Here is a 13,291-nt window from a genome sequence, read left to right on the forward strand (position 1 = left end):
AAAAGAACAAATACACTGGTGTACTTGTGTGTACAGAGGCTAATAATGTGCAAAGGTTTAACACATTTAAAAAAATAATAAAATGCTGCTAAATTATAGAAGAGTAGTGATGCCACACCAGTAAAAAAAAACAAAAAAAAAAACATCAGTATCAATATTAGAATGTGAAACTTGCCATGTTTTAACATACATTTGATGTTTTAACATAAGTTTCTTTAATTCAGTTTCAATTTATTTTCATTTATGTATCGTCAAATCACAACAGAGTTGCCTCAAGGTGCTTCACACAAGTAAGGTCTAACCTTACTAACCCCCAGAGCAGCAGTGTTAAGGAAAAACTCCCTCTGAGGAAGAAACCTCAAGCAGGCCAGACTCAAAGGGGTGACCCTCTGCTTGGGCCATGCTACAGACATAAATTACAGAACAACTCACAAAACGAATATACAAGAAATGCTGTTGGTGCAAAGGACAGGAGGGTCTCCAGCACAAATACCACACTCATCTCTGGATGGAGCTGCACCTTAAACAGAGAAAAAACAGAATCAGCCATCAGAAAGACAAGAAATACAGTATAATTTATCAGCATTAAACAAGAAAAACAGAAGAAATACTAAGGTGATCGCCGGCCACTAACCCTAAGCTTCACTAAAAGACCCAGAATTTAGGTAAAGTTGAGGCCGCAGCCCGCTCCATTTCCTAATAAAATTAATTAAGAGTAAAAAGCACATAACTATACTATGCCAGTATGCTAGCCATACGGAAGGGAAAATAAGTGCCTCTTAAGTCTGGACTTGAAAGTCTCCACAGAATCTGTTTTTTTTAACTCAGGGAGATCATTCCACAGAACAGGGGCACGATAAGAGAAAGCTCTGTGACCTGCAGACTTCTTATTCACCCTAGGGACACTAAGTAGTCCTGCACCCTGAGAACGCAAAGCCTGGGTCGGTACGTAAGGTTTAATTAGGTCAGCTAGGTAGGGAGGTGCCAATCCATGAACAGTTTTATAGACTAGTAGCAGAACCTTAAAATCTGATCTCACTGGAACAGGAAGCCATTGAAGAGATGTCAAAATGGGTGTAATGTGGTTGAACAAAGTCTGGCTGCAGCATTTTGAACCAATTGGAGAGCCCTAATGCTGGACTGCGGTAAACCAGAAAATAGAACATTGCAGTAGTCCAAACTAGAAGAGATAAACACATGAATCAGGGTCTCAGCATCAGCCATAGACAGGATGGGACGAATCTTCACTATATTTTGCAGGTGGAAAAAAGCAGTCCTCATAATATTTCTAATGTGGAGCTCAAAGGACAATGAAGGATCAAAAATTACCCCAAGGTTCCTCACTTTGTCAGTGTGATGTATGACACACGAGCCTAGGCTAAGCGTTAACTGGTCAAATTGATGCCGATGTCTCACTGGACCAAGAACCATCATTTCAGTCTTACCAGAATTTAAAAGTAGGAAGTTTTTAGACATCCAACTTCTCACTGATGCAAGAAAATCTTCTAAGGATTTTATGTGAACGAGATTACCAGCAGTTATTGGCATGTATAACTGAGTATCATCAACATAGCAGTGAAAGGTAATCCCAAAGTGATGCAGTATGTGCCCAAGGGGCGCTGTATAAAGGGAGAAAAGTAGGGGGCCTAAGATGTACCCCTGTGGAACCCCAAATTTCATATCACTAAGGTTAGAGGTAGTGTTGTTACAAAACACAGTGAGAACGACTGGTCAAGTATGATGTCAACCATGCAAGGACACCCCCAGTAATCCCAAAGTGATTTTCCAGCCTGTCAAGTAGAATATGATGATCCACGGTATCAAAAGCAGCACTAAGACTTAACAGCAACAGACCCGTAGTGGTGTCCGAATCCATTGCAAGCAGAAGATCATTCACCACTTTAGTGAGAGCCATCTCTGTGGAATGAAAAAGCAGACTATAGTGGTTCAAAGAGATTATTCTCAGTAAGGTGGTCCACGAGCTGCAGTGAAACCACTTTTTCCAGAATTTTAGAGCAAAATGATAGATTTGATATCTGCCAATAGTTTTTCAATACACTAGGGTCAAAATTAGGTCTCTCACTGCAGATACAAAACATTTAGGAACAGATCCAGAAGTTAATGAGAGATTAATAATTTCCAGCACAGTCGATCCAAGAGTGGGCCACAGGTCCTTTAACAGTTTTGTTGGTGTAGGATCAAATAAACAGGTTTTGCTTTTTGTTGACGTTACGAGTTTCATCAGCATGCCTAGAGAGGTACTGTCAAATTCTGTAAATCTAGATAATAGCTCAGTAATGTCGCCCACCTCAATAGCAGGGTGTTGTGGCTGGGTTAAGGCGTGCTGGGGTTTCTTGTTTTAACATATGTAAGATTCATGTTTTAACATAAGCTTCATGTTTTAATATACATACATTTCTCATTTTTACATATACAAGATTCATGTATTAATGTAAGATTACGTCTTGACATGTTTCATATTTTAACATACATTTTATGTTTTAACACAAGTTTCATGTTTTAACTTGTTTCACATTTTCTAACCTTTTCATTTTAACATACGCAAGAATAATGTTTTAACAGTCACGTTTTAACATACATAAGTTTGATGTTTTAACATAAGTTTGTTTTAATATACATACGTTTCTCATTTTATCATACACAAGATCAGGGGTGGGCATCGAGGGCCGAGACACTGCAGGTTTTCCATGTAACCAATCACCTCAGCAGGTGGGTTGCTGATGAGCTTCTGCTCTGAACATAAACACCTGGTTGTCAATGAAATCACCTGCTGAGACACCTGATCATTAATGAAATCACCTGCTGAGACACCTGATCATTAATGAAATCACCTGCTGAGGCGATTGGTTGCACGGAAAACCTGCAGTGTCTCGGCCCTTTATGGCACATGATTGCCCACCCCTGCACAAGATTCATGTTAATGTAAGATTACTTTCTGACATGTTTCATATTTTAACATACATTTTGTTTTAACGTAAGTTTCATGTTTTAACATGTTTGACATTTCATAACTTTCTCATTTTAACATATGCAAGAATAATCTTTTAGCATAAGAGTCACGTTTTAACATAAATTTCTCATTTTAACATACGTAAGATTGTTTTAACGTAAGTTTCATGTTTTAATACACATAGGTCTCATTTTATCATACTCAAGATTCATGTGTTAATGCAAAATTCATGTTTTTACATTTCACATTTTAACATACATTTAATGTTTTAACATAAGTTTGATTTTATCCTACATATCCTATGTTTCTCATTTTAACGTGTAAGATTCACATTTGCACACGTTTCACATTTTATTGTAAGTTTCATATTTTAATATACGTTTCTTATTTTAACATACGCAAGATTCATGTTTTAATGCAAGATTCACATTTCGACATTTCATGTTTTAACACAAGTTTCACATTTTAACATAAGTTTCTCTTTTTAACATACGTAATACTCATGTTTTAACACAAGTTTCACATTTTAACATAAGTTTTCTCTTTTTAAACATATTGTAATACTCATGTTTTAACATAAGTTTCACATTTTAATATGCATATGTTTCTCATTGTATCATACGCAAGATTCATGTTTTAACATAAGATTCATTTTGACATGTTTTTCATTCATGTCTTAACATAAGGTTCATGTTTTAATGTGCTAAGTTAAATTTGTATGTATCCAGCACTGTATCTGTTTTAACCAGCTGCCAGTTTGAAATGTGTTCTTTAAATACTTGTGCTTAAAACTGATGTCTGCAATTTACTGAGTTTACAGAAGCAGAAACTCAGATGACAACTTCAAAAGTCACATAAATTTGTCTGTTGTGAAGCCAATTTTTTTCATTTTATATTTTTAAGTGGTAACTTCTAGATTTTTAAGTACAGCATGTTGCAGTTTACTGAAAGATTCTGGTTGGTAAATTGGTGCATGTTTGTTCTGCAGACGACCAATGGATGTGACCTGGTACCAAACTCTGCCGGGTAACTCAGTAAAGGCAGCGAGCTCAGAGCCGAGCTGAATGGGAACCGAGAAAGAGACAGTGGGTCGTTATCACCCGTTCAGCTGTCACCGCTACACGACCACGAGCACGGCCTCAGTGAGTAAATCCACTTGAAGGCTGAATGTTCTGCTTCTGCAAGAAAATAATTTCTTACTGCAAACTAACAGCGGGATTTGTGGATGATTGTGTTTCTCAGCGTTTGGCGTTTTTGTGTCATTTTAATCTAGAAAAGCCTAAACGTGTGCTAAATCTTTGTGGACTAACCCTGATCCAAACACTTCCTTCCTGCTCGTCCTGTCTGCTTTTGTTTCTTTCTCTCTTTGTGTCGTGGCTGAAGTTCGCTGCAGGAGTGCCAGTGCACCAGCGTTAGGTACCACACGCTCCCACAACACCACAAACAGCACACGCTAAAGATAACGCTATGAGCATGCAGTTGTGCAAACATATTGTGGCGTTTAATGTGGCGTTGTGGCACTTTGGATGCTGTATTTAATGCTGTCTTTTTAAGAGAATGTGTTTCACACATGAAGTGTTTTAACCTATATAGTTTTCCATATTGTGAAATATTGTGGCGTTAAATACGGCGTCCAAACTCTCACAATGCTACATTTAATGCCATATTTAATAGAACGTATTTAACCTATATAGTTTTCCATATTGTGAAATATTGTGTTAAATACGGCATCCAAACTGTCATATTGCTACATTTAATGCCATTTTTAATAGAACGTATTTAACCTATATAGTTTTTCATATTGCGAAATATTGTGGCGTTAAATACGGCGTCCAAACTGTCACAATGCTACATTTAATGGCATTTTTAATAGAATGTATTTAACCTATATAGTTTTTCATATTGTGAAATACTGTGGCGTTAAATACGGCACCCAATCACAATACTACATTTAATTCCATTTTTAATAGAACGTATTTAACCTATATAGTTTTCCATATTGTGAAATACTGTGGCGTTAAATACGGCATCCAAACTGTCACAGTGCTACATTTAATGCCATTTTTAATAGAACGTATTTAACCTAGGGATTCTGTCCTTACCCTAAGGACAGAATCCCTAGTTACAAACAGAGCAATGTAGTGTATTCTATCAGATGTCAGGAAAACTGTAACAAACACTACATAGTTGAAACTAAGCAGCCATTACACAAAAGGCTATACCAGCACCGCAGAGAGGGCGCCAGTAGACCTCAGTCTGCAGTTCATCTCCACCTTAAAGACACCAACTACACATTTGAGGACAAGGAAGTTAAAATCTTAGCCAAAAAAGAAATGGTTTGAGAGAGGGTTGAAGGAGGCTTTTTATGTGAAACAGTTGAAACCCAGCCTTAACCGGGGAGGGGGTCTGAGACACGCTTTGGCCCCTGTTTACAATGGGGTACTCAGGTCAAAGCAGTTTCAGTCTTTTGTTCATGGTAATGAGTCATTCACGTCATCAGGAGCGCCGTTAGGAGAGGCATCAGTCCCATCATTAGGAGGGACAGCTACCCTGTCATTAGGAAGGTGCTAACTAAAGCACAGTAGGTGCTAGTTAAAGCAATTGTTTTGTCACTAGCCAATAGCAGTCTGCCTCTCAGTAAGAAGGTCTGGTTAGGTATAAAACTCCAGCTTTTGTGGCTTCTGTTTGTTCTTCTCTACAAGAGTCAAGACAGAAGTCAGACTACCAGAGCAAGAATTTTTAGCTGAGGAAGCTTCTGCAATTTGAAGCGAAACGTCCTCGCGTCAAGCAACCCAGTCCAGTCGAAGATTCAAGCTTCTCTACTATGGAAACCACCTGGACAACTGAGAGCCTTCACAAAAACATTTTTAATATAAGACATTTTCACCTATATGGTTTTCCATATTGTGAAATATTGCAGCTGTAATGTATTTTGACCTATGTGGCATTCCGTATTACCAAAGTCTACATATGTGTGAGCCACAAAATGAATGTCTTATGTTGCAGGATATGAATTATTAGGTCTCATAGAGCTGTAAATGATAATCCAGACTCCCCAGACAAAAAAAAAAAAAAAAAAATTCTGTGCAAACCAAAATAAACTGGTGCAACTGACATACAAGAAAATCAGCTAAAAGTCTTTTTAAACTCAGTTCTACTGTGTATGAACGGGCTTGAAGTCCTGTTTGAAAATAGGCAGTATGATCCTTTAATGCAGACGGCTGATGACAGACTTACTTGCTTTAGGATATGTGCACGAAAACAAAAACCATCCAAAATGTACAAACTGAGTAAATAAAGCAGGATGTTGCCATCAGAGACGAGTTAGTTCTTATTCTACCCAAAGTCATCAGGACTAAACTTAAAACACAATAATAATAATAATAATAATAATATTCATAATAGTGACACTGTTGTTCAGGGTCAGACTTTGGAACCACAGAGCAGCAGTAAAGATTCAGCGGCGAAATGTTTTGTGCACTTAACATGAGAACGTCGTTCCCACTGTGCCGAGTTTATTCAGGCTCCACCTTTGTCAAACTCCTCGGGGTTAAAATTGTCTTTTTAACCTCTTGCTTCAGGCTTGGCCATTTATTCAAGTTATGATGCCTTTCCAGGTGTTTCAGGTTAACAATCCACAAGCAAACCCAGAGGCCTGGAATGACCTCAGCGCTCCGTCTGGAGAGCAACACGACGGGACGCCAGACCTGTTCCTGCTTTCACTGGGTGTCCCCCCCCCCACCCCCTTTTTCATGAAATATGAAAAATTTAATTTGGCTTTGTCACGCACACACACAAAAATATATAAAAAATAAACACAAATTTCAAAGAGAACATAAATTCAATAATGAATTCCATAAACAAAATCAACACTTTTGGCTTCAATCAAGAATATGGAAAAATTGCATTGAGCGACTCGTCCTCAGAAAGCTGAGGGTGTGTGTGTGTGTGTGTGTGTGTCACATTTTGGGGAGATAAGGCGACTGTGTCTAACTCTGGCTTCTGCTCTCTCTCTCTCCTCACTTTACCAAACCCACGTGGCTGCAGGATCTCCTGAAAAACATGGCCTGTGTGACGTCGGTGGGTATCAGCAACCACAGCATTTGACACACACACGGAAAACACAGAGGAGCTGAGCTCTAAGTGCAGATCAATAACGGTGGAAGTGTGAGAGGTCTATTTAAAAGTGCTGGGAAAGTTATTCAGCGTGACTGTGGAGAGCGGAGACGCCGTTAGGAAGCAGAATGTGTTTATGATCCGCGTGCGGAGCGCGTCTCTTATGCCCACAGAGGAGCTTTATTTTCATAGCAGGTTGTATTTTTATGCAAGTATCATACTGCAGTCTAGAAGGGCACTCGTTAATAATGTGCACATCAAAACCCAAAAAATACCACATTTTGCAATGTTGAAAAAAGTCTTACTTTGGTTTCAACAAACTATAATGTTCCAATAAATTTTAGCTCTGTAGACACGCCCCTTTATCCTCATCTGCTCTAGTTTATTGATTTATTTTCCAGGTCAAACAGATTTGCAGTAAATTTGTTTCTTGTCACATGCAGACAAAACATTTTTTTGGCTCTACCCCTGTTTGCATCTCCAACTATATATAGGCACGTCTGAGTCTGACTCTCTGAGTCTGACTCTCTAAACCCAAAGTGATCAAAGGGCTTAATGTGATTATTAACCATCAGATGACAAAGTAAAACCTCTTGAATCATTCTAAAGTCAGTTTGAAGCAGAAACAAGGCCGTTTATGCAGAAATGAGGCGATAATCAGTGAGTTGCTACTGACGCTCAGTAGCAGTACGTCAGACTCAGACGTGCTGCTGTGGCACTCTGATCGCTTCATCCATCTTTTATGATGAAATAATGCTGAATTTATGTGGAAATGATTGTTGTACAAAAGCTTCAGATATCTGTCGATGACTGGAGGTGGTTTGAAGCAGAAACGAGGTGATAATCAGTGAATCGCTGCTGATGCTCCAAAATGATGCATGTGCAGTGAGGCAGGCGGGGACCAATTTGTAGGGGGGGACCGTTCAGTCGGCGACACCGGGTTCGCTTCCCAATCCCAGCCAAGGTCCCAAGTGGCACTTGAACAGGTGTGCTGGGCAGGAGGAGAGACCTGTGCCGTCTGGGCTTCTGGAAATAATCTGTTAATAAGTGCGTTCCTACACACGTTAAATAAGAACCTCTTCTTCTTCAATGCGGCTTTTGTGGAAAAGCTTCACACTCGCGAGGCTGTTTTTCACATGCTGCAGTCACAACGTGCATGCATTGTCTGGAAAACTCCGAAACTTGCAACGACACACACACACACACAAAAAAAAAAAAAAAACATTTGACCACATCAAAAAGAAAAATTGGACTTGGAAAAATATTGTGGAAAAAAAAAAAAAGAATGCATCAAGAAGAGGAACAAAACATTTATTAGTGGCACTGGAGAATGTCACATTTATTTTTGAGTCCTATATTTAACAAGAATTTAACAAAAAAAGTTTTGTATAACTACATATTCACTTTTCATTTTCCACATTTTTTTTTAATTCTGGAATATAAAATGATTTTTTAATGAAAATACTACTGTTTTATTACGGAGATAAAACACACTGGTTTTATTGAAGATTTTTCCTCACATCAGTATTTGTGTCTTTTGTGATCTAATCAGGATTATGTTGTGTTTTTGTCCCGCAGGGCGTCCAGAGAAGCTGGAGGAGTGCGTCCTATCCGACCAGTCCCCCCTGTCGTCCGGGGTGGACTCTGGAGATCAGTCCCCCGTCTCACCGGAACACAGGAAGAGTCACAGAGGCATCAAGAAACTCTGGGGCAAGTAAGTACTCTGTCTTACTGAGGAGCACCCAGGTATCAAGTACTTTTACTTTACCAACATCCTGTGAAATGTCAAGGGTCCTATCGTCCACTTGGTGCAGATCACCACACAGCACAGTGTAAGTGTCATTGATGGTTTTCAACAAATGTACCATCTGCGTTGATCTACAGTTTAAAGTGGTGGGCTCGACGTCAGAGGATCAGCGGTTTGAGTCACCATCAGATTGGAAAGTTCCTAAGGTCCCTTTGGCAAAGTCCTTAAATCCCAAGTTGATGCCAGGGTGCAGTTGAGCACCCTGCCATTGGAGTGTGTGTGTGTGTGGTGTGTGTGTGTGTGTGTGTGTGTGTGTGTGTGTGTGTGAGAGAATGTTAGTAAATGCACTGCATTTATATATAGCGCTTTTCCATCTGCATCAGACACTCAAAGCACTTTACAATTATGCCTCACATTCACCCCGATGCCATACAAGGCGCTCACTACACACCGGGAGCAATAGGGGATTAAAGGCCTTGCCCAAGGCCACCATCCTCCTTAGACCATCACCTCCTTAGTCATTGTTGTAAAGCTTTATGAGTGTCAGCATGGGTGGTAAAGCGCTCTATAAATGCAGTCCGTCTACAACAGTGGTGTCCAAACTATTCCAGAAAGGGCCGAGAGGGTGCAGGTTTTCTTTGCAGCCACTGACTCCAGAAAGTGATTTAATTGAGCAGGTGGGATGAGTTCATCATTGAAATCACCTGCTGGAGTCAGTGGCTGCAAAGAAAACCTGCACCCTCTCGGCCCTTTCTGGAATAGTTTGGACACGACTGGTCTACAATAAAACTGAATTGAAAATAACTAAATGAAACATAAGTAAATACGCCTGGAAAATCAAAATCTTCACCTCACTGCTTCACATCAGGGAGCCTTGGCGGCCGCTCTCTGCACATGCATTTTGATACATTGCATTCAAATCTGTAAGCTCACCAGAAAACCACTGCTTCAAAGAACAGCACATCAGGTTCCAGCGCACACCAGCTCTTAAACGGGATGATGGATAACAAATCTGATTGGTTTAATTCATGCCACGCCCATGATTGACTGAGGAACTAAAAACAACCCCTTTGCAGTTTCCATGTTACATTGTGATCAGCTCACTGAGTAAATACCAACGTGGAGTCGGACACATCCCAAATGCACTTGCGCTATGCGCCTTAGACTGTGCCCTCTGTCTTTCTTTGACACTTTTTATGCCCCGCTCATAACGCCGGGGGGGCATTATGTTTTTACCAGTTCTGGGCGTCCATCTGTCATCTTTTTGTTCCACACAATAACTAAGGAACACCTCATCTGATTGAAACCATTTCTTGGTGGTGATATGGGAGCAGCTAGAGGAAGGTTCCTTTCAAAATTGGGGATGTCTGTCCTCCAGTATGGCCACCGGAGACGCCATCTTGATTTTTGCTTTTTCACAGTAACTAAAGAACGTCTCATCTGATTGAAACCATTTCTTGCAGGTGTACTGGGGGGAGGCCAGAGGAAAGTTCCTTTCAAAAATGGCCGTTGTGTTTTGTTCAATCTTGTATGTCCTCAGAATACGCCGCAGTCAATCAGGTAGCCCCGTCCAAGTTCACGATCCGGAGCTGGTGGAGTTCAAGAGGGGAGGTTTCCGAGCCACGGCTGGACCGCGACTGGCCCGTACAGAGAACACCCGGTACACAAACACACCATGTCTCTCTATCATCTGTGATCACTTTGATTATTTTATAACTTTTCAAATGTGGCACAATCATGTAACACAAAATGAGAATTTGACCAGGGTGAAACCAAACCACTTTGGACAAAAAGCAACTCTAAACTGCCAACAAGTCTTAACCGCAAACTCATGACCAGATTTATTTGTGGAGACCGATGCTCAACATGAGGCAAAGGTGCAGCTAAACACTGATTTTGGTCATATTTTACTCAAATTTGGCCTCGAGTAATCAGTTCTACATCAATTGGGCTCTTCTGAGATGTTTAGTTCTCAAGCTAACCCCTGCGTAAAAGGATATTTTCTAAGAGGCATTCTGGAATCCTACACACGGGAGTAATACACTGGCATAGCTCCTAATCTGGTTTGTCTTAGTCATGTGACAGGTTAAACTTTTCGCCAGCACATCCCGACATTGTGTGGCTGCTGCCTCACACACTCCGCAGCGGTGGAATTTTTCCATTGTCCTCTTACAGAAAATAATTGAACATCGTCTGCCAAGTACCACTAACACATAAACACAGTAACAAAAGTAGTTATTTTTAACAATCATCTGTGTTGTACTTACACAGCATAGAACTTCTTAAGTCAAGTTTCTACTGTAAAAATGGTGGATCAAGATAAATTGGAGTAATGCTGATTTGACTTATGGTGCGCCATCTAATGATTTTCTGAAACATTGGTGAATTTTCCTGAAATTTTGTACAAACAATCCTGGGGGGTGGGGGGTGGGGGGGAGGGGTGTTGATCATTGTAAGTTGGACTTTCTTATTGAATCCCTGTAGTCCACAAAAAGAGCAAAAACATGCCTTTTTTAACATAGTTTAGTTGTGTTTGGGGGCAGGGAAAAAAACTTTATCCTTTATCCTCATTTTGATAAGATGCTTTGAAAAGCTGCCTACAGGCAAGACATTGTCCTGTCCTATAGTTCTAAGCCCCTGCCCCCCCCCCACCCCCCACCCTCAGGGCTTCCCCAAAAGGGCCAAAAATGGGCATCTTGCACACTTCTCAATTTTTGCTGAAAAAACTGCTTTGTAACTTTGTTCATACAATCTACAAGTAGATTTTGGTGAACCAGTTTTTTTGTTTTTGTTTTTGATGAAGATCAGGGCCCATACACAGATCAAACTAGCTCCTAGGTTTGTTTCTGCGTAGATGTCTCTCAAGGTTTTTGAGATATCAGAGCCCCCCCCCCCCACTCCGGGGTTCTTGGGGTGGCTACCAATCACAACATTAATCTCACATTGTCCTTGTTGTTTTCATTGTTTCTTGATAATTTTTTACATTTCATCTTTTCAGAGATCTGAAGATCCATTTCTCTAAGTGGAACATGGAACAGGTGTGTGATTGGCTGGAGGATATTGGACTGGGTCAGTATGGAATTCTCGCTCGACAGTGGGTCACCAGCGGTCAGACGCTCATGTCGGCCGGCCCGCCGACATCGAGAGGTAAAGCCCACTTACATCAACGTCACGTGTCGGGGCTTTGCAAAGTGCCAACAGTCCTGTTTATCCTTAATTGATTAAAGTGCAGGTGGGGGCGCTGTTTCCCTCTAAGCATAAATAACATGTAATTCAGCTGGTGACATTATAGAATTATTAATATAAGATTAATGCTGAGATGCTCAAAGTCTACTGGGTTCTTCCTTGATCCCCTTCACACCTCTCCACCAAACATCACAGAAATCAGTTTGTCTGTTGAGATGACGACATGAATTTGTCCTTCCTGCAGAGCTGGCGATGAGAATCCCCTCCACAGGAAGAAGCTCCAGCTAGCCATCAAGACGTTCAGCTCCAAGCAGCATGAGAAGTCGTCAGAGCTCGACTACATCTGGGTGACTCGTACGTACAAAAACCACACGCCCGACTTCCAGTCGGGACTCAATGATAGCGGCAGCGTAAAAACATTGCTCCCGACTTTTAAGTTGGGTGAAGCCCTGAGTGGTGAATTTTGCTGTGTAATCCCTAAAATATCAAGGCATAAATGGGCTTTTGATAATGACAAGAGGAAAGACGAAAAAATCTTCTAGAATCACTGAGATACACACGGACTAGAAGAGCGGGGTAAACTAACACCAGAGCTAACCGAGCTAACAGAGGTGCATGCGGAGGAGGAACGGGCTAGTGCACAGGTCCCCCGAACCAGGAAAATGTCCGAGCTGGAGAATGTTCTGCGTGAAATTAGGGAATTAGCCGTGAAACAGTGGAAAATCTGAAAGATATCAGGGCAGAAATAAAAACGGCCAATAGCAGAATTGATGAAGCAGAAAGACGTATTGAAGGGACTGAGGACCGAGTCCAGTGCATTGAGCAAGCGACATGTGAGCTGATCAAGATCCAGAGAAGGCTGGAGGAGCGGTTGGTGGACCAGGATGGACAGGGCAGACACGAAAATATACGTCTGCACAACATCAGAGAACGGGCTGAGGAGAGCGCAGAGTCAATGTGCACATTCGTGGAAACTGTACTCTGGGAAAAACTCGAGCTGCCACTGACATTTGCACTCCGAGTGGAGAGGAGCACACAGAGCACTCGGACCACGTCCCCCCACAGATGCCCCTCCACACTCGATTATTGTGAAGCTGTCAAGTTATAAATATAAAGAGGAAATCATAAAGAAGGCGTGGAGAATGAGAGGCTTCATGTTTGAGGAGCAACAGGTGTACGTGGATCATGATTATGCACCCGAAGTCATGAAAAGGAGAAAGGAATACGCTGAAGCAAAGCGAGTGCTGAGAGAGAAAAAAATCAGATTCCAG

The 13,291-nt window shown here is 41.0% G+C and overlaps 1 protein-coding gene and 1 long non-coding RNA gene across 2 annotated transcripts in view; both read left to right on the forward strand.

Annotated features, from left to right (window-relative positions):
* Window positions 1–13,291, forward strand: part of ppfibp2b (PPFIA binding protein 2b) — a 167,769-nt gene that overhangs the window by 131,796 nt on the left and 22,682 nt on the right. Inside the window, exons 17-23 of the mRNA XM_034175542.1 lie at window positions 4,002–4,113; window positions 4,355–4,387; window positions 7,019–7,051; window positions 8,666–8,801; window positions 10,375–10,494; window positions 11,833–11,987; window positions 12,264–12,374. Coding sequence (XP_034031433.1) covers window positions 4,002–4,113; window positions 4,355–4,387; window positions 7,019–7,051; window positions 8,666–8,801; window positions 10,375–10,494; window positions 11,833–11,987; window positions 12,264–12,374 — 700 coding nt within the window. The remainder of the gene's footprint in view (window positions 1–4,001; window positions 4,114–4,354; window positions 4,388–7,018; window positions 7,052–8,665; window positions 8,802–10,374; window positions 10,495–11,832; window positions 11,988–12,263; window positions 12,375–13,291) is intronic.
* LOC117516263 lies at window positions 4,397–5,949 on the forward strand. The gene is made up of 2 exons (XR_004562347.1): window positions 4,397–4,648; window positions 5,849–5,949. It is a non-coding gene; the product is annotated as an uncharacterized LOC117516263 (long non-coding RNA).

The sequence above is a fragment of the Thalassophryne amazonica genome, chromosome 8 (assembly GCF_902500255.1).
Source record: "Thalassophryne amazonica chromosome 8, fThaAma1.1, whole genome shotgun sequence".
NCBI lineage: Eukaryota > Metazoa > Chordata > Actinopteri > Batrachoidiformes > Batrachoididae > Thalassophryne > Thalassophryne amazonica.